Source organism: Lacerta agilis, chromosome 1 (assembly GCF_009819535.1).
Source record: "Lacerta agilis isolate rLacAgi1 chromosome 1, rLacAgi1.pri, whole genome shotgun sequence".
NCBI lineage: Eukaryota > Metazoa > Chordata > Lepidosauria > Squamata > Lacertidae > Lacerta > Lacerta agilis.
In genome coordinates this window covers 97,793,473-97,816,353 of record NC_046312.1, presented here as the reverse complement: position 1 = coordinate 97,816,353, position 22,881 = coordinate 97,793,473, and the positions used below count along the sequence as shown (strand labels likewise).

General features: G+C 40.1%; 1 protein-coding gene across 2 annotated transcripts in view; it reads right to left on the bottom strand.

The window, feature by feature from the left end:
- ARHGAP15 (Rho GTPase activating protein 15) overlaps positions 1-22,881 on the bottom strand; it is a 365,517-nt gene that overhangs the window by 62,570 nt on the left and 280,066 nt on the right. For both annotated transcript variants that reach the window (XM_033164256.1, XM_033164265.1), the window contains one exon: positions 1,186-1,320. In XM_033164256.1, the coding sequence (XP_033020147.1) occupies positions 1,186-1,320 (135 nt within the window). The remainder of the gene's footprint in view (positions 1-1,185; positions 1,321-22,881) is intronic.

Genomic DNA, 22,881 nt, shown 5'->3' with positions numbered 1-22,881 from the left:
TTGCAAGATTTATTCCACTTTGTTACACAAGATGCTAGCCGTGAAGAGCTTTCGTTAAACCTAAAGACTTTTATGAACATAAAATCAAATTAAACAGCACATTAAGGGTTCTATCTTCTCTGACTGATGTGCACGCGCAAACAACTCTCATTAACGGTAATGGCAGTTACGCACGCGCATCAATCGGAGAACAGATCCCTAAGTGCTTTATTGTTTTTCCTGGAGATTTTTCTCTATTGGACTTTAATTAAGCTCCTGCTAGGCTTGCAAGTTTTCAGTTTTTTAAGGCTTGCTTTTTAAAAGAAAGAAAAGAAAAGTGAAATCAGCTTCTTTGGCTGATAAGATCCCCCACCCCCAGCAATTGTCACAGTGGAGCCAAAAACATCAACACTAAAGATCTGTTAGAAGCAAGACATCTGTTTGAAGTTACCTTACAGCCTTTGAAGGGCTTGTCATCCTGGAGCAGGTTTGCCAACTGACCAAGACAAAAATGGCCTGGTTTGCTCCTGCAGCTGTTAACTACACCTTGATTTATACAAATCAGCAGGTGAAGGTTTTCAAGGCATGGAGCTAAGTGTTATCACCTGCTACTGATGAAGATAAGCTTGCTGTTAAAGGCACAACTGTAGGATGGCAAACCTAAGTTGGCAATAAATTTCTTTAAAAAGGAAAGTCTGAATAAAAAAGGAGGATGTTATGAACAGATATGCAATGCACTTGTCTGTTGGTGATCATAAGGCAAATGTACAAACCTGGGATTGCCAATAAGGTGTCACGCTGTATTGCTATTACACACACAATTTCAAATCTTTTTTTGTTTTTAAAGGCATGGAGACATACCCTTCTAGATTATAAATATTAGTCCTGCCTAACAGCATTATGTTTTGCTTACATGAATTATGAGTATAACATGTCTAATTATAAGACAACACATATGCGGCTGATTATTTTTTCTCAGTGTGCTGAGCTCTTCTAAGAGAGATCATTTCCTGAAAATAAAGGGACAAATGTTGCAGAAACTGAAATAGGAAGTGGAAGCAGGGCGGGGCTGGGGGAGGCAAGAGCAGGTAAAAAAAAAGCAACATTTGGGATGCATCTTCTCCAATTTGGGGATATATAGATATATATAATATTAAAAAGCGCAGAGGCTATTTAATTAACTGCTACTGTATGCGATGTACTTACTTATTGCCTCCACAAACTGTTCAAAGAAGCAGTATGGGAACAGTGGCTCAGGCAGCTCTCTGAAAAACATCTTGAGTGCTCCGGTGACAACGTGGATGTCCTCCCACTGGCTGTCGTCCAAATTCAGCTTCTCTTCTGGGAAAACACGAGGAGAAATGGAACAACTGGTTTTAATGAAACAATTACAAGACACTAATTATTATGTTAATGTTTGCCTACTATCATCAGCAACCGTTAACAGCCTTCTGCACCTAGAGGTTTGGTGCTGTGCATGGGTTTCCACCCCCCTTTCTTTCTTTCTCTCTTTTTTTTCCAGAGGAAGAGAACATTTTCAATGGAATACCATCTGTAGGAATGCAGCTAACAAAAAACAAGAGGCACAAAGAGACAGTAGCATTGACACAGGATGTCAGATACATTTATTCCCATAATGCATCAGTAGGAAAAATTAGCATCACAGCCCAACATGATTCAAAGCTATTTGGTTTTGAGGCCGAGGGGCTAAGAGTTGCCAGGGATGACCGGCTCAAGGGACCAGCCTAAAGGCCTTGCTGAGCCAACAGGAGACATATGCTAAACATGGCAATACAAAATGAGTTATTGCTTTACATGTGTTACGTCTTGCTATGTACAAGGGAATAATGGGCAACACTTTTCTTCCTCTCCTTTTTTGTTGTTGTTGCCTGAATGTAATGTCAGCAAGGAATTCAGTATTGTGGTGGTGGGTGGGAGGGAGGAAGGGAGAGAGAAGGGGAAGAGATATTAATTCCTCCTTATTGCTTCAAAAATATTTTGTTTGGTTTTTCAACTCTGGGAGGAAGATTTGCCCAGCAACAATATTAGACAGACCCCTGTTGGCCTACCTAGGATATGCAAAGCTGTCAAAAATGATAACACGCTAAAGACAAACCACAAGTGCTTGCAAAACTGATTTTCTGAACAACAGAAATCTTTTCTTTTGAAGCTTGACTGAGCTGAGAAATTTAAATATAAAAGGAGGAAGAATGCAAGAAAAAATTCTAATAAAAAGATGGGGTGATTATTACTTTCCTTTCCTTTGAATACTTATTAGAAACATCTGGTATTATTATTAGGCTACAAAAAACTACAGAATTAGAGACCTGACAAAACTCCAAGAAAGCAAAAAATGCCTGTCGCTGTGAATTAAAAGTAAGCAAAGTTCTTTACAACATCTACCTGTTCCAGAAATGCACAAAATTCATAAATATGTGGTTTGGCTTTTATTTCAGAAACATTTTCATGGGATATATTCTAGTAAAGATCTAACTAATTGAAATCTATTGGAGAAACATCTCCACCCACCTCAGAGAACACAATGTTACCAGTTTTGAGCAGAAATGAACTGTATTGCTTTAGCCATTATTAATGCTATTTGCATAGACAAACTTGGTAAAAACACCACACACAGCACCCCACAACCCACATACCACAAAGTAAACATTTTCTAATATTTACTGCTTTCGAAAGAGTGGTGTCAGAAAGGAATTTAAATGTAGGTATAAAGTTTCTAAGTACTGCGATATATTGACAATAACATTTATTTTCCCCAAACCCACCTCTTCATTAATTTATAAGAGGTTGGAGTAGAGATTGAAAAACATACTTTTAACTGGTTTCCTTTTTCTTCTTTAAAACAAAAAAACCACCCAGACTTTTCATCAACATAAAAACGATTCACTCTTGAAATTGAATTAGGACTTTCTTTTGAACTCCATGATCAAATTTGATTGATTGTATTTCAACAATTAGCCTTTTATTTCCCCCCATACACCATAGAAAGAGACAGACAGCATCCTAGCAGGCCGGTTTTACACAGTTATCTGTTCACAATAGCATCAAAAAGAGAGACCTGATGGGGTTTACTGTCACTTTAAAGAACAGGGTGGGTTTTCACATTGTTGAAATCTGTCAGATATTTTGAAATGTCCCTCTCACTATGGTGCCACACCCCCTGCGTGCCCTTATAATAAAATTGGTTTTACTCCTGATTAAATCATTTTCTCCCTACCCACTACCATACTTCTCATAATGGACCTGTGTGCACTACAGCTGGTGTTCTTCCCATGGTACCAATTCTTACTTTATCTTTTCAGCACTTTGCTGCTAAGATCTCATGCAGAGTGCTTATGTTTTGTTAAGAGCTTCATTCTTAGAGAAATAGCTTAACACATGTTCTAAAAATGTTGTACAACTTATTGCTTAAAACACATTTTGAAAATGTATAAGTACTGTAGCTCTGGCACAAACCTTTAAGCGGAAACCTTAACAGAAACACACACACACACACATACACAACAAAAACCCCTGCCTTTCTGGCTTGGTATGATTGTTTTTTCCTCTCTCCTGTACAAGCGGAATACATGGATTCTAAACTTTACCAAGAATTATCTGCCCAGATTTTTGCACTGTTTCCAGCTTTTCAAGGAAATGTGTTAGGAACGTATCATCTTGAAAGCAAAGGGTGTCATTTTACCCTCAAGCAATAAAGCGACTTTAAAAAAAAAGTTCGTTAGAAGGGAAGCATGCCAAATTTAAAAGGGGGTGGGGAGAGAACTGCGTCAAAAAACAAACTGCAAGAATAATCGACTTGTTCAAGGTAATGCTCTAATTTTTGTTATTAGTCATGGGAGACACTTGAGTATAGCTTGAGTGTGGGCTAAAATAGCATTAACATGTGACCTCCTAGGAAAGACTCTCAACCTTGTATCACTTGCAAGGGACACCCCCAACTACCCACATACCATGGGTAGCATGTAACACATGAGCTGAGCTGTACCACGTGGACTGTAGAATGCAGCGCAGCCCCTGCTAATTGATTTAGAAGTCCCATTTATTCAAAGGACAAATATAATAATACGTAGAACCTGAAACAAAATGTTGCACTGTAGATCTGTTCAGAAGTCCAGCCAGCCACCCAGCCAAACTTTCCTCTAGGATGCTATAAAATATTAGGGGAGGATAACAATCCTGCTTGCCCCCCTCCCCAAAGTGACACTTAGCATTCCAAGGTTCCTGGTGTCCAGTAAGCATGGTCAGTCCTTATTGGGCTGATTTCTCTCTCTGCAGAAGACTGTTGTTGTTGTTGTTGGGGAAAAAAATACTTTTACATTTTTATTTCAGCAAACCTTGGGGATTCCTCTGATTCCTCCTCCTCATTTCTCAGCAGCCCTGTTTTGGCTTTTCTTCCTGCCCACACTGGGACATGAACTTGCTATTAGAATGATGAAGCTGATGCTGTTGATATGGGCTTGCCATCTGTTTACTATGAATAGGACTCTCACAGTAGGCCTGAATGATTAGGTAATGATCACTGTATTATAGGCCTGACTAGATAATGTTCCACAGTGGTCAGGTTAATGGCAGGGATGGGGAACCTTGTGACCTGATGTGGGGCATTGGATTGCTTGCTTGCTTGTAGAAATGCTATGCTGTCTGCTACTACCTATGCCCAACACACACACACACACACACACACACACACTACAGAAATGTTCTAAGTCTCCAGTGACCTTGGAGCCAAACTCAGGGAAATGCTGCCCTTGAAACTTCTCACCACTCGGGGGCAACAGGGAGCACATAACGACAACAATAATTACTTATTAGTGTTATTGATGTAAACTGATTTGTGGACTCTTTGTCGGACAAGGCAAGGTAAAAATGGAACAAATAAATAATGCTGTACAGTCATACCAAAAACCCAGAAGTAAGTGTTCCGGTATTTGAATGTTTTTCAGAAGCTGAACATCCGATGAGGCTTCCCCTTGAGTGCAGGAAGCTCCTGCAGCTAATCGGAAGCCGTGCCTTGGTTTTTGAACATTTAACGGACTCCTGGAATGAATTAAGTTTGAGAGCCAAGGTACCACTGTATACATATACAGAACTTTGTCAGAAAAATAAGAGCCAACTCCTAGGGGTCGAGGTCCCTTCACACACACCCCACATTGAAATGTTATGTGTGTGCTATGTCTTGTGATGAATAATGCCTATGTGGGGCTTGCCTACTCACCCCCCAATATTTCAATCAAGTTGGCACCCCTGGTCAGAAATAAGGCCCAATTGGACAATTCATTTCATATTTTGCCCAAGTCAATCCTGGTGTGCAGGAATATTTTATTTGTTTTAAATATTTGTGTTGTGTTCACCTCTTTAGGAGAGGAACCAAGGGCTGCTTCTAATATAACTACATAGTGAGCACATATTTGGTTGCATAAAAGACTTTGCCTCCCCCCCCCCAAGATAGAAATGCTTCTTCTAATCATGAAAGGCTTTTGATCCAGCAGGCGGGTGATTACTTTTTCTCTTTCTCCCTCCCATTGCAGGACCCGGTACCACCTCACACAGTGCTCCAGACAGCCCCCAAACTACAGAACAGTGTGGGAGGTGGTGCTAGGTGCTGTGTGGAGAGAGGAAACTGGCAAAAGTCACACACTCCTCCACCAGTGGGAGCAAAGTCTAGGTGCGGCCCAAGGCAAATTTGGTCCTTAAACGATTTATAGGTCGAGAAGTGAATTTGGAACACTTTGTTAGCATGTTGAACCATCGTCAGCCTTGCTATTTATTCTTTATTATAACATTTATACTCTTGTTTCCAGCTCACAATTAGTTGTTCACAGTGGCTAGCAACAATTTAAATGAAATGCAATTATACAATGAACTAAAACAACAAAAACAAACCAAGTTACACAGAAGATCATCATCAGCATAATATTCAAGAGCAAATATTTAGGATCTAGCCAAACCATAAGTGCACTGGAACAGAAACATTTTGGTTTGGCATCTAAAGGCAATGAGGAAAGGGAGTCCTTCTGATCTCTAAGGCAGAAAATTCCACAGCCTAACTGAAAATATTCTTTCTCACATCTCTGCAAACTGTAACTCTGGGGGTGTGGGGATATGGAACAGAGTTTATGTTATGTCCAAAAATTGTTCATGTGGACCTGCCCTCAAGGCTGTTGCCAGGGTTCAAAATAGCCAAGCACCTGCTGAAGCCAATGTCTCACTAGGCGATCAACAGCTAACCCCTACAGGCCGCTAGCTATGCTTTATCTCCTTGCTGTCACTCCAGTGTGTCACTGCCCTCCAGAGTCGTCAACAGGTTTTCCACACCTATCAGCTGATCACCCATTCCCACCACCCTCTGAGTAATACCCCTCCCCACTCCCTCACTATATTTAAGGATCTGGTGACTTCTGTTTCAGTGTATCTGAAGAAGTGTGCATGCACACGAAAGCTCATACCAAGAACAAACTCAGCTGGTCTCTAAGGTGCTACTGGAAAGAATTTTCTATTTTGTTTCGACTGCCCTCCAGTGTGTCAGGTGGGAAACTTCACTTACACCCTGCAACTGCTGCTCTCTCCGAGTCAAGACAGAGCAACGATGGGAACAAGATGGAGCAACAACCTCTGCCTCTCCCTTTTGTCAGCTGTGTGGGTTAGGCCCAGAGGAAAAGGGCAATGGAATGGACAGGGGTAACAGCGGTGAGGACAAGTGTGAGCACAGCCAGCATATATGCCCCTGAATTTGCCCCTTATTTGGCACCTGAATTTAATTTTTAATTTATTTCCCCCCATACATTTGACTGAGGAGTCTTGTCTTCCACCGGCTGCATGAGAGTATCCACGCCATCTGAATTGCCCATGGCTGTGCCAGGCTGCAACGCCAGCTTCTGCTGGAATCGATAAGTGGGTTTTAGATATCGCGGCTAATTGCTGATAGACTTCTGTAATCCTCTACCTTAAGACAATATCCTTTTTATGTCAGCTCCCAACAGACTGATTGGCCTCCCCATTGCAGAACACGAAGAGAGCAGTAATGATCAAGGTTCACCATTCCAAGGGTACCATCATCAGAACACATAGCTCCACATGAAAAACAAATGAAACATGAACTTCAAGGGCTCTTGTCCTTCAAGTTCTTGCATTTAATTTCTCCAGAATGTTGGCATCTATCAGTTCAAAGGGGTGACTGCTGAATGGAAAATTGATGCAGCTACTTAACAGCATTTTGACGTAAATAGATGATAATGTTGATCCAATAGCAAGAATGTTGCCTATGTTTGAATCTACGCATTACTAGAATACCCATTTCCATGGTGCTTAGCACTAAATTAGCAAATTGCTGTAACTAAAAAGCACATGTTCTATGCCTGTTGGAGGGCTTTTGTTTATTGCAGTTCTCTGAAACTTCAGTTCACTGACCTGAGGGCAAGTTGGAAAAACCTGGTACTGCTAATTTAAATCTTAATTGGAGTTAGAGGGAAATAAGATTACACTGTGGCATGCTCATTCCTGGAGTTACTCTACTGATACTCATTGAGTCACACCGATCAGAGATGAACTCTGCCATTGTTTCTGCATGAAGAAGTCCACTATATCCAGCAAAATCACAAGTGGTTTAGAACAAGTACACAACAAAAACAAAGACAATGGTTCAAAAGGTTTTTAATACATGTGTAGCTGTCACCCCAAAGTTATGCTTGACCTATTGCCATTGCGTCATTATCTGTACACAGATATTTGGAAATCTAGACATATGAATGAAGGTTGCACACAGTTATCATCACACTATCATGGGGTTATCCACTCTTCACCTTCCTTGCACACCATTTTAAGAATGTAGCACCACCATAAATAGTTGGCACCCTGATTTTATAGATACAAACAGCTGTAATGCAACACAGAGTGACTTACACTGATGTTACTACAACAGTATTGTGCATAAAGCAGCTGGGGCCAATTCAGTTTGCTATGTTTGTCTATTGAATAGACAAGGATACATAGTATTTGGAAAGGACTGAAGCCAATATGTTGTATTGACTGTAGTACTTTCCTAACAAGTTATTACCAGGTATTGTGAGAGTTCAGTTGTAACAAGGCATAGTGGTGGATCTAGGATTTGAGTAGGCCTATGAGAAGGGAGTTGAGCTTTTAACTGATGCAGGTCTTCCTTCTACTTTCTCTCTGCCATCCTTCCAGGAAATGGTGAAAACCTATCCATGGAATTGTCTGGTTTTTCTGTGCCATAGTTTCAGAAATCCAGGGAAAGTCCATGGAGTGTATCAGATCTATTATTTGTTTATCTTGCAGTCACTTATATTTTCCCCTGAGATTTTTTTTTGGGGATGGAGTTAAATATAAGTAGAGCATAACTGAGAACACTAGCAGAACTAGAGTTTATTGGTTGGAAATCAAGCCTGTCTGGGTACTACAGTATCCCTACCCCTTAAGTAAAGCCATGGAATTATACTCTATGTAAAAACACCCCCACAGTCTATATAGTATGTAGAAATGATAAGGCACAGAGGCAGGAATTGTCAAATCCTCACATTGTTCAGCCTAACCAGGAAGCCTTGAGGGTCCAGGCACAGTGAAGCTATGGTCGGTGGGGCCAAGGCATGGGAAGTTGCAATAAAGACAGTACAACCATCTTAGGTTACTGATTACAGATGTCAGCATGTTTTGGCGCAGACACTGGGTGTGTATCCTGTATCAACCAGCTCGTCTGCTAGTTAAGTATTTGGCAGGGTTAACGGAGGTTAAAAATCACTCTATGACATACATCAAATTGGGGCGACCCCACCAAGATTAACCATTTGAGAGTGCTATGGCTCATCAGCTCCCATCTGCGCATCCAGACAGAAGCAACCCCCCTGGATCCTTCTAACGGGATACCCCAACCCCAACCCCACCTTGACTAAGGATCCAACCCAGTGCCTTATCCGCTATCAAGTTGTAATAGTTGTTATGAGCTGCACCAACAAGCCAGAAGGCCACCCAGCACTGCTGAGGCTGCGCCAGACGGCAACCACCGCTTCCCTCCAGCAACGGAGAATCCCAACTCAGTCGCAGGATCGTGCTAAGATTCCTCCCTGCAGTGTTCCTGGGTGCTTTTGCAAATTGGCAATCTTTAAGGGGGAGAAACAACCTGAGAACTGCAGCAAGCTGCTATAAAGCAGATATGTACTAACATGTTTGTGCCACTTGGCAAAAAAATAAAAAAATCAGCTTATTCGGAATCACAAATGTGGTGGCGAGGATTTCAAAAAGTTCCCTAGTCAGCTGTTACTGTACCTGTAAGGCAAGGGTGGATATCTTTGTTAGATGCTAAATGAGAGACCTTTGGAGCCCTAACAGCTGAGTGTTTGGAATACCTCTTTATATTTCGCTCACATTTAGGATTACCGGTAGGTCTTTTTAAAGAGCTAAACACACACATACCAGTTAACACAGTTAAGCATGCATACTGCAAACCTGAGGTGACCTGAGCACTCTGAGCTGGGGAAAATACCCTTTCCTTGTTACAGCCTTTTCAAGGTTATTTTGCAAGAGAGGAAGTGAAGACTTAGGGCAAAACAGTGTCTCTTTGTCCATGCTCATGCCCATGATTCAAAAATATCTCCACGCTTCTTGTCATTTTAAAATGGGCTTTGCAATTAAAGCGGAGTGACTCTAGGATCCTGACATACAGTTCTTTCATTCCTATCCCTTTCAACGTTTTTAACACAGCTTCTGTTTCCATGTTGTCAATGGTCTTTTCATAGTACACAATGTTTCATAATATTTGGCAGACTTATCCAAAACCTGATTCACTGTCTGCTTGTGATCCCTAGGTCAGGAATTACTCCAGACATAAAGTTCCCCAAAGGGTAAAACAAATTATTGCAATTAAGATTCAACAGGAAAAGATAAAGAAAAAAAAGTAATTCATCCATCCACATTTGTAAGATTTAAACTCAGCATTCACATTTTCGGGCAATTTCCCACAAAAAAGTTGCATTGTAATTTATCCACTTTGAAGATTAAAGTAGGCTTATTGCTAATAAATAAATAAATCAGACATCGTAGGGGATCATAGGAACAAATTTAAAGGCACAGAGAAGCAGAGTGAAACTTTATAATGAGCCTTGTATGTTCTTTCCTGCAGCTGCCGGGAACAAAAAAAATAATAAAATGCAATTAAACATCCTCCCATAACAGGCTGCTCTTATGAACATTAAAACATGTAGGCAGACTAGCAAATTATGCAAATGTCCTAAAATAAACTGTACTACGTACTGAAAACTGGGCATGGGGCTGAAACAGAGCCAGATGCAAAATAGTGGTTTTGGAAGGCAGATATACACCAAGAGAAATAGTTGCCTCTGAAAGCATGGCCAAGGGCAGACTTTAGTCTTTCAAATTTCAGCAGTGCCCTGCGCAAGGCCAAAATCCAACACCCTCCCTCACCTCCCGTTCTGCTCAATACACTACATCATAGCTGCGATGCTCTGCAGCACCCCCAGACTTAAGCACCCAGTGCGACAGAACCAGTTGCACTGCCCTAAATCCACCTCTGACATGACCGAGAACAAAAATTTGTTTTTGGTTTCAGAACTAGGCTCACAGTCCTGTCACACAAAAATCTATGCCTGGTTTCTTACCCAAGGCAACCTCTTTCATATCTGCAAATTCCAGACCAATTACCCGCAAAACACTTGCGGATATTTAAGCGATTCCCTTTTCCTTGTGGTAAAACCGCAGCAGCTATCCTTCTACAATTTGGCAAGATTTGTGTGCTCGAAATGGGCACATGAAAATAAAAAAAGGTTTCCTTTAAATAAAAATGCAAACTTTAAAGGTACCTAGTACAAAGCCCTTGGACCTATTTGCGTGTAATTCGGCCAGCATTATCCACTATGTGGGGGTTGGTATACCTGCAAAGGTGATCCACTTCTCTCAAAAGTGGGGGGGGGAGGTATGGATGTGTGTGAAGCATCAAGAGCTTAAAATCTTGTTGGCACCATTCTACCAACCTTACAAAGCAATCCTATGCATGCCTACTGAGAAGTATGTCCCAATGGAGTGAATAGGACTTAGTCCCAGATAGGTGTGTATAGGATTGCAGTCTAAAACACTTTAGAATCCCACTGATTTCAATATGAGAGTTCAAACATATGTTTAAGTTTGAGATTGATGTATATTCTACCCAAAGATGCCAAACTTTGGCACAATTGTGACATTCATTTGTTTAGTTTTGAGTTGCATTTCTACCATTAAGATATTTAGCTCAGTAAAAGTATGTCATATGTGAGATTGACAATGATGTGAAAATCCATAGAATTAGGCCTCTTTTTAAGTCTGCTTTACACACACACACACACAGAGAGAGAGAGAGAGAGAGAGAGAGAGAGAGTTGCACACATTGGCAAAGGGCTGTGCTGTGAATCATCACTTCATTGTTTCTTTGTTTGGCACTATGTATGGGGTGCTTTTGTTGCAAAATGTTTTACATTTTAAATAGATTTGACTTTAATTTTATTTGCAGTGAGCTGTTGGGGCATAATGGAACATTGGAACAAATAAGATGGCTATTGGATACTTGAGTGCTTAATGTTAAAAAACATAAAAGCGGAGAAATGCTTTTATTTTGGATATAACTTAATGATTGCCAAAGCAGGACACAATTGGTTGGTCTGAACTTTCTAAATGACTGTTTCATAATGGCTAGATTCATAATGCGAATCCATTTTGGATTATCTGACCGAAGATAAGACTTCAATGGACTTACAGTATCAGCCACCACTTTACCACTGCCACAAAAGGGAATTGGAATTAATTGGATTATGTTAGTCTCCACCCGCTGATTGTAGAAAAGTCTCAAACTGTAACTATTTCAAACAGACCATATCTCTCATCAACCAAGGGATTTGCACTTCAACTTGCCACTAAGGCTTAATTTCTTTGCTATGCTCTCCTTTGGTTTGGAAGAGGTCACTGAAATACTTTATTCAAGTTTATTCACATTGATAGGGCAACTCTCTTCATTACTTTAAGCTACTTTATGTAGCAGCTATGCTTCTCTTTATCTTTTGGGAAGCTCAGCTTTTACTTCCTTTCAGATTTGACACTGTTGCTGGGATGGGTCCCTTATGTGCTGTGCTAGTTTGGCAGGGTGAGGAGCCGGGAGAGATTTGAAAGTGGGATGGTGCTGGAGTTTGCTAACGGCATTTTCACAAGTGACACTATATGGCCACTTCTTATGATGCTTTCTGTATGCTGAGTACAAATGTTAGTCATTCTATTTTTTTAAAAAAGGCATGATACAAATATAACCAATTAATAATGATGGTGACTAAAATTTGGTTAAACATTACTGCACATCCCATTATGCATAGGTAAAGGTACCCCTTAGGTCCAGTCGCAGACGACTCTGGGGTTGTGCGCTCATCTCGCTCAATAGGCCGAGGGAGCCGGCGTTTGTCCGCAGACAGCTTCGGGTCATGCGGTAGCATGACTAGCCGCTTCTGGCAAAACCAGAGCAGTGCATGGAAACGCCGTTATCTTCCTGCCGAGCGGTACCTATTTACCTACTTGCACTTTGACGTGCTTTCAAAACTGCTAGGTGGGCAGGAGCTGGGACCGAACTACGGGAGCTCACCCTGTTGCGGGGATTTGAACCGCCGACCTTCTGATCGACAACCCTATGCTCTGTGGTTTAGACCACAGTACCACCCGCGTCCTCTATATTATGTATAGCTGACCCTTAAATTTTCACGAATTGTAACCAAGTTCACTCCATGTAAGTGTCTACCACCCACCAAGCAACAACAATTTTGTCTCTGGATGTTCAGTGTTTTCAAGGGGAAATTGTGTGGCCTAGCATGGCAGGCTATATGAGATGCTTAGGTCATATCATATCTATCTATCTATCTATCTATCTATCTATCTATCTATCTATGAAATTCAAAACCTATGGAATTATTTAAGTCCTATTAAATAAGTTAATACCTATCAGGACATGCCAAAATCTCACAGGTTTAAGAGCAAGCAATACTTTCCCGGTGGTTATATTGTAATTTGTTGACTTGTAGCTATTCTTCAGTTGCGGCCCACAGAGATAATTTCTGGGCACACACACACACACACACAACACACCTCTAACATATAGAGAGGGTCAATATATAAGGTTTTACTCAGTGACAGAGTGATCACCATCTTTGGAAGGTGATGACCTACTTCCCCCTAGGTTAGACTAGATACTGACCAGGGGAGGGAGCAGAGCTTGGATTTCCTTGTCACACATGCTTAAGTTATCTGGAACAATACGTTCCATAAGGTTCTTTTTTGTGCACCTGACCTCTTTCTGAATTATCTAGGGCTAGGCTGCTCTGTGTGGTGTAGTGGTTAAGAGCGGTAGACTCGTTATCTGGTGAACCGGGTTCGTGTCTCCGCTCCTCCACATGCAGCTGCTGGTGACCATGGGCTAGTCACACTTCTCTGAAGTCTCTCAGCCCCATCACCTCACAGAGTGTTTGTTGTGGGGGAGGAAGGGAAAGGAGAATGTTAGCCGCTTTGAGACTCCTTCGGGTAGTGAAAGCGGGATATCAAATCCAAACTCTTCTTCTTCTTCTTCTGTGAAGAACTGGTTGGAAGGAATTCATGGTTCTTTGTACCTTTGTTCTGAAAGGTTCTCCTGATATTGGACAGGAGCTGCTGCATGTGGTTACTTATTCTGATATGAGGCCCCTCCCAACTGGAAGCATCAGGTGATTTGGGAGGGATTCATGATGTAAGTCCTTCCTTATCCAGTACTTCCCCAGTTTCCAGGGGACATTACTTTGATGTGGACAGCCGCTGCCTCCCTGACTCCTCCGATAGGATTCACAAAGTTTCTGATATTACCTTTGCAGTGTTGGAAGCATCTGTGCTGGAGAAGCTTTTACACCACAAAGCTAATATCAGATGACTATATAAGAATCAATTTTTTTTATCAGATAAAGCACCAGTAGGGAAATGTTGCTATACTTCTGCTATGGCTACTCATATATGTATTTCCACATATTTTATAGCAGAAACAGAAACATCCCTCCAATACTTTAAGATAGTGGTGTGGACATCCCAATATTATCTGTGGTCAAAATGCTTTGACGAGAGACAAATGTGGGACACAAAAAGTAGTGCATATCCCTTTAAAAGAACCTAATTCTCTGCAACCAGTGTGGTATGGCAGCCTGAAGACAGCCATAACTGCAGATGGCCAAGAGGGTTGTTTCTTAGCATCCAAGTCAGGTAGGACCAAGTGACTCAAGGGACCAAAGAGTTCTTCCTAGTCTTATAAAGGTGCTGACGGTGGTGTGATTTCTCTTTTTAAGGAATTTATCACCTGGGCATACACTAGGCTATTTATTCTCATATTTCTCATGCTGCTAGTCTAGACTACCAGCCCCCCAACACAATAGGCAATGAGGTTCTATTGACAACTTCCTGCTACTTTACAGCCATTGTTTGCCTCTAGACATAAACACTCACTATGTGGAATTATTCCATTGAAGACAAAATGCATTGCGTTATGCAAACTCACCTTTGGTATCTGTGGCTGCTGCAATCCACATTTTGATGCTGTATTTCATATCTCATAGTAGTGTTGTAGCAAATATTGAAGTTTATTTCCCCTACCTCTTATGCAATATTGCATCCTGAGAAAGGACCTGGTCCTATTTTGATGCAACTGTATCTGCTCCTGTTTTTTAAATGGAATTCATCTATTGTTGGAACTTTCATTTGAACCATCAACCTGAAATACGGAAGCCACTGATGTGAGGGCAATCAAACTAAAGGTATCTGGACCATTATATACAAGTGGCATTAGAATTTCCTTCTTATTCTCTAGTTTCTTTGTTAATTACACATAGCATCGTATGAAAACGCTATGAATTTCATGAAATGTAGTAAAAGAAAGCACACTTTTTAATATATTGTGAAAATTTGAGCTGCCAAATTGCAAGATAAATAAGTTGTCTTTCTTACGTTTGTGGGCAAGTCTCCCACCTACTGATGGATTTGAACAGGAACACCCATAGATCTCGAAAATGATTGATCAAAATTTGAAGAGACTGAATATTGCAATTGCTTTGGGTAGTATTAAACGTGAACTGAGATTTATACTTTCCTTTTGGGTACAGAATTCTAAGCTAAGTTTTGAAGCAAGCAGACAACAAGCAAATGACAAGAAAGATAGCATCTGCTTTTCTGTCTATTCAAGCTGAGGTTTTTCATTCTAAATGCAAGCAATGTTTCCGAAGTTAACATAATTAACTCACAACAATCCTGGAACATCATAATATGGATACAGATGGAAATTCAAAGCTTTAAAAATGTCATATAACTGCAACAGGATTACCATTTCTTATAAAAGAACAAATCTGAATACTAATCAAAACAGGTGTTTTTATTTCAAACACTTCTGAACACTGTGAAATTACAGCAGGGTTATTTATGTATTAGCTGGCTATGAAGCATTCATCATTAATTTTTTTAAAAAAACTATGTCTGTAATAACATCAAGTGATAAGATTAAAAATATGACATTGACATGCTTCCTGAAGAAAAGACCAGGAGTTCAATTGCTCGGTAATTTCTGTAGGACTACTTGAGAGATCCTTCTAATTGTTATCCCCATCCAACTATTGCTTCATGTTATTAATTATATTTAAACCAAACAGTAAGGCTCATGGGAATGTTGCCCTTCTGACGGTCCACTAACACCATCCACCAATTTGCGTACAGAAAATATTTTAAAACTGCAACATATTAAATATCAAGGAGGAAACGCCATCGAAATGTTAAAATGGCAGAGAAAATGTGGGTGGAATAACTCCCACTGCTTAACATGTTATCGTTTTTTGTGGTGTTCATAATAGCTGGAGCCTTTCTAGGCAAGATCTTTCATATTAATCTAGTGTTGCATAAAATTCTGGGTAACAGGTCTAGGGGTCAAGCATCATTCATCATTAGTTGAAGTGACATTTGCAACCCTTCACACAGCAGCTGCATGAAAGGAAAGAAAAAGGTATTCTTAGGAAGGACAGGGGGGAGAAAACAACCCAAGCACTATCTGGCGACAAGAAAACAAGGTGCCACTATGTCAGCATGGTAATGCGCTTAAATTCGGTGATGTCATTCGTCCATAACCTTAGGAGTCACAAGGCACAAGGCAGCTGCATTCCTGAACTTAGTAGTTCTGGTGCAGATAAGTAATGACTGGATGTAAATGAATTACATTAGTGTGGCTGTGAACACAGCTCTGTGCATCTAAATGATGATTTACATCAGGATCCTATCTTGGGTCCCCCCTCCCCCTGTTTTTAAAAGAGTGTTCTGCTTGTTAACAAGGAAGCCCTTGTTCTCATACCATCCTCCAGGCATAATAGGTTCTGGGAAGCTATAGCAGATAGCTTTTGAGTCTGAGACTGCAAGACAGCGTTCCAGGACTTTACAGCAGAACACATTGGATGAAATAGAACTTCTAAAGACTATTAACTAACTAATAATAATAAAAGTTCCCCTCCCTCTCCTGCCCTCTGCTGTATAGCTTGCTTCCTACCAAAATTAAGACGAGAATGGGAAATGCAAGGATGTAAAATGGAACTGTAATCATCAGCACGGAAAATATACATTTGTACTAAATGCCTAATACTTCACTAGTCCTTTTGATATTACAAGCACATTTTAAAGCAATATATATTTTATTTTGCAGTGGCTTTTATTATGTGAAACTTGTGATCTCTTCAGAATTATGCACATTTTCATATCAGACTCATTAAAAAACCAGCATGCTGATTTTGTGGGTTTGGGTGGAGGTCTGAACTCCCCCCTTCCAAAGATTGAGGTTTTACATTGAGCCCTATAGTACACTACACTGCATATGATTATGTCTGAACTGTATTTAATTGATTTGCGCAATTCATAATTATGACATAATTCATTATGTGCCTTAAAGCGTAATGTGATTTAATTGTATCTTGATGGACAGAAAACAATCTCATTAATTTTACAAGAAGAATTCTAACCCTGTTTATCTGAAATTTCTACAACAATATTGACAGAATGTCATGGCTGAGAATTTATGCATAGCTATACATAGGTAAAGGTAACTGCTTTTGACAAGATTTAATCACACACAACAATCTACAGGATCACTGGGACTATGGCTTCAACCTAAAGCTACTTTATTGGAAGAAAGTCACACTGAAATCAACTGAGCTTGCTTCCCAATAAACATTGTTAGAACCGAGCTGTAAATTTATAAATTTAATAATATATAGCTCTTGGTTCAGAAATGTACACCATAAAAATCAAATTTACAAGTTACACCCTTTCCCTCACCCCCTGCCACTCCCCCAAAGTTAAGAAGTCACCATCTTCTGCTGAAAGAAATTCTAGTGGAAAGTATGCATTTCCTGGGTCTTGCATTCCATTGGAACAAAAACCCTTCTATTGATTCAATGAGGGTTCTGTCTTCAGAACAATGATAGCTTTGACCCCTTGAAATGTCCTATTGCTGTTATTTTCCTCACTTGGTCTTAAAGGTAGCTCACTCAACGCTGGTTAGACATGTAACTAGCTAAGATAAATGATGACTTTTTATCAGTAAAGAACACATCAAATCATACATAGGTGCATCTACATTAAGTGCCTCGAGATTGACCATAATGTTATTTTTTTATCTTTTAGTTTTGGGTTTTCCTATAGAATTAATAGAAAATATAGCAAGTAGTAACGGCAGAGGGTGTGCAGAAAAAAATACAACAGTAGCAGAAGGATTATTGGGAGCTATGGTTGCTGCTACAGGCTCCTTATAAAGAATGTTTCTTCTCCACACCTTATTTCTATTGTACCAAAAATGTGTGTATCTGTAAGTGGGAGAAGTCTAGCAGAACTTTTGGTCTATACACCACACCTGAGCTCTGAAATGAACTCAATTAACTCAAGTGTACACAGCCAACTTCAATCTAAGTTCAATTAGTGAAACATTATGGATAAACTTTGAAGAGAGAAGGCACACATCTTTCCACATTAGCAGTCATTGCATTCTGTGTCAGTTAATGTTTTAACCTAAGGATTACTTCTTGGGTAATTTCAGTAATAGCAAACAGCATAAAACAATAGAGGTGCTGCCAAATCCCATCCAAACACATTGTTCCCCAGATCTGAGATTTCTTTTGTTGAAACATGCAGTGGACTCTAGAATTGCCATGGAAATCATCTCTGCATTTCTAAATATTTATTTATTTATTTGTTATTCATTTCATAGACAATCTTTTATCCCAAAGGATCTCATGGCAGTGCACAAAATACCATAAGATCAACATGTTAAACACAGAGCATTAGTTAAAACAATTTAACCATCAAAAGAGTTCAGTAGCATTTTTAAACAGTTGTATCCAGCCTATAGCCCTCACCCAAAAGCCAAAGTGAAAAGGAAGTTCCATAATTGCAGCACCATCTCCAGGAAGGTCCGACTCTCTCACATCACGATATAGCAGGCTGTATCTTTTGATGAGATTTGTGTCTTTATAAGTTATATGAATTAATTGATAGATATGTTACATTTTTTTAATGACTGGATGTAAATGAATTACATTAGTGTGGCTGTAGTCCAGATACCTGGCACTGCTGAATGACATCTCCAAGTACAGCACCTTTTAATGACTACTTACGGACCACCACCATTGAGTGCTTCAGAAACTTCTAAATTGCTGGAGGAAATAATTGGATATTTGCAGAAATCTCAACATGTAATAGCTGTTTATAAATGTTTATTAGAATGTTTTGAATTGGACATTCAAAATCTTAGAGATGAATGGAATAGAGAGTTAGAGTGTTCCATTCAGCTCAATCAATGGAAAGTTGCTTTAGAAAAATGAGAATGATTCAACAAAGGTTGATATTTTGGGTATTTTGGACTTCACAGCACCTTTATAGGAAGAAACTGGCTAGTTCAGATAGATGTTGGTACATCACCAATGCTGAAAACATCTCTTTGAGGTGTATGATATGGGGACATCCTGTGGTGTCTTCTATTTGGTTAGAAATTATTGTTTGTTTTAACTTTGTCTTGGAGAAATCCTTGACATTTAAGAATGCTTGCACATTCTTAAATTATTTCACAGTGATGGACATCTAAAGGGGATTCTATGAGCCCGTAAATACTAAGACTAATACTGCTGGACTGGAAGGACAAACATCCACCATCTACTAATCAGTGGTCTAAAGATCTCTTTTTACATCTGAAGGCATGGCTTACAACTGTCAATTTCATTTCCTCAATTTTCATTGACTATTTCATTTGACTTAGGAATGCTTATACATTTAAAACTGGGAATGATGGGAAAACGTTATAGTTAGTGACAGCTGGTGATGGTTTATCTTCTTTTTTTGTTATATTTGCAAATGAATATTCTTCAAAAAAAGGGGGGGGAAAGGAAAAATAAATTGCAGCTGGGCAGAGCAACCCTATGGATCACTTGCAGTGTGTTGGGGGCAAGGAGTAGCCACCACATCCATTGTTCAGTCAGTTCATTATAGCCAGGGCCAAGGGTAGAAGGGCATCTATTCTTTATTTGGTCTCACTGCAATGGTGGCCATTGGCAATGGACTTTTTGCATTAACCCTAGTATAACCCTAGCATATACCTGTGCTTTTCCAAAGGACATGTCATGGAAATGATGGAATTGCCTGTAGCCATGCCTGCCCTGACATATCCCACATGCACAAATGTGCAGTTTACCATCCACATATCACTGGACATCCAATCCTGTGGGTGTCCATATCCTCCAGTGAAGCAGCTCTGGGGGTGGGGGGAGTCCCTAAGAGTTCCTAACCAACCTCAAGGTAGGGATGATATGGCTCTCTGACTGTGTATAACTATTTGTCATAATATTCTGATATGTTTAATATATTGTAGTCCCAGAATGCTGGCTGAATTGCTTGAATGCAGTCAAGGAATAAAGAACAGATTCCCCACTCAGTCTTACATGAGAACTGATGTGGTCCTCTAGAAAGTATATTGAACTAAGTGGCCTTGGGCATGTGACTTTTTCCACATTAGTTCCCTATCTGTAAAATTGATATAATAATGAGTTAGTGTTGCAAAAATGAATAAGATTATTAAGACTGCTATGTAAAGGCAGAGCTGGTAAATACCCCCTCCCCAAGCAGTATATCCATCCATCATGCTAATATATGAATACTTGTTACATTCCTATTTATGTTTTATTATTGTGCACAGTTCTCTGTTTTTCCCCCTGGAGGTTTTCAATATGAGACTGATAGAATAGCTATAATAAGATTTGCTGTAATTCTTGAAAAGCATTCCCCCCTCCCCCATATAAACCTTGGCAATTTCCTTTAAAGAGATATAAGTGTGCCCTTTAAGAGCTGAATATGAAAGTTTACCCAAAGAGGCAAAGTCCAAAAGAAAACAACAATGAAAATTCATTTAAACAGGTTCCCCTTCTTTTCCTTTTCTTTTTTGCATCTGGGGAGTTTTTACGGTCTTTCAAATCCTCGAGTTCTTTCAATCAGAAGATGCCTTAAAGGGACAGAAGGGCTTAAAATATGCTCCATCCGTCCCTAGTTGAGAAAGATACATAGAAAGGGAGGAAAAGTCAAACAACAATACAAAAAGCATTAATGCAGAGAACAGTGGGGTCTCTTCCCTAATTTGACTTTCTCTACAGGTGGTCTGCAGCTGTATCCAAACAGGTTACAGTGTTGCCTTCTCATGAGGACTACAACAAAGTGGTGTCTGTATTCTAAAGAATACATTTCATTTAGTGGCACAGAATGATTCAGGTCTAAAAATAAGGGGTTGGAGGGAGGGAGAGAAAGCCTTTCCAGTATAGCCTGAGGTAACTGCCTGCACCAGTAGAAGACAGTAGCACTCTTGTTTCACTGCTGTGCATGAAGATAAAGGATATCAGAAATCTACTTCACATGACTCACTGAGGCCTACTGCCAGCCCATAGCTGATTCATTTTGTTTGTATCCATTTATACTCAATTGACTACAGCAAAAGACTAGACCAAATCAATAAGCGATATTCTGGTGTGTGTGTGTGTGTGTGTTTTCTCCATTGGCTCTCTGAGGTAAATCAAGTGAGCCTTCAAGACTGACATTTCCTTTTGTAATGCTGAATGTCAGAATCCGCACTACAGACCTAAGAAGTGACAAGGGAAGCACATTTTGCAACAACTTTTGGCATTTAACTCTTGACCCCCTAATGGAGAGAGGATATTAATAAGTTTTAGTACAACTGACACCTCCAAAAACTGTGGGTTCAGCTTACTACACTTTCAAAGGCTACAAGCAATAAGTACCCTGCAGGCTGAAGACCAATCAAACATAGTATGAGACCATGCCTCTTTTCAAGGAGTTGTAAGCAACATGGCTGACTGTATATTTCTCTACCAAATGCTTATATGTATATCGCCAGATGACACTGGAATAAGCTCTATGTGTTTATCTCTTTGCATACCAAGGGAATTGAAGTTTGTAGATAAGCCCATGAAGATGAATTTTTCAGTCAGAATAAGGTAGATGAGGGATGCATGGCTTCTAATTAGGAATCCTAAATGAAAAATTGCCTTCAGCTTTTCAAGTAGGTTGTTTAAAGAAACACAGAAAAAAACACAAATAAACAACATTTGGGAAATGGCTAGAAACAGAGGACAGAAGGAAAAAAAACCCAGATACAGCTTAAATAAAAACTATTTTAGTCAACAAAGTATAACCCAGGGCTTCCACTTTCGTGCAACACTCCCAAACAACATTGCCACAGATGTCAGGATATGCACCTTTAGAATCCACTGCAAAGAAAGAGGGTACATGGATATAAATAGCAACAGTTACAGGTGGGTAGCCGTGTTGGTCTGCCATAGTCAAAACAAAATCGAAAATTCTTTCTAGTAGCACCTTAGAGACCAACTGAGTTTGTTCCTGGTATGAGCTTTCGTGTGCATGCACACTTCTTCAGAGCTTTCGTGTGCATGCACACTTCTTCAGGTATCTGAAGAAGTGTGCATGCACACGAAAGCTCATACCAGGAACAAACTCAGTTGGTCTCTAAGGTGCTACTAGAAAGAATTTTCGATTTTGTTTTGATAAATAGCAACAGCTAACTAGTGGAATTGCAAGACAAATCTGCTTTAAAACTGAAACAGAACCCAGGCATGGCATTTATGCAATAAGAAAGGCAACAGAAAACAACAGTGTCAAGTGCAGGATAACAAGAACTTGATGGCCCTGACATATCAGTGCCACACAAATTTTATGAAAAGAAATCAGGATGATTGTTCAATACACTTTGGAAGAGACCCAAAGCTCTTTAAAGCACAGAGTGGATTCTCCCACGAGCAACCTTTCGGGGGCCACATGCACTCATATGGAGAATCAAGTCAAAAGAGAACAGCTCTTAAACACAGGGAGAAGCAGTTAAAAGGAGTTAGGGTGTTTACTTGGCCAGGACTTCTGTATCAATGCACAGATCCCTTTTCCTATCACGTGTAACCTTGGAAGAAAGAAGCTTAATATGACCTTGTCCATTTAGGGTGTGTGTCTTGAAAGACCTACTCCTTTCCTTACAGCCCCTTTTCCTTCTGGCCTGGAAGGGCAGGGCTCTGACTGACTCCAGATACAAAAGCTGTGGCTGCTTAGAAGAATAAAAATCATGCTGAATAGTCTCTTGGGTCGGGGTGCTATTTAGGGTTTTGTTTGGTTCTTCTATTGTTGCTGCTATTATACCTGAAGGAGCATCTCTACTCTCATCATTGAGCCCAGACAATGAGGTCCAACTCTGAGGGCCTTCTGGCGGTTCCTTCCCTGCAAGAAGCGAAGTTACAGGGAACCAGGCAGAGG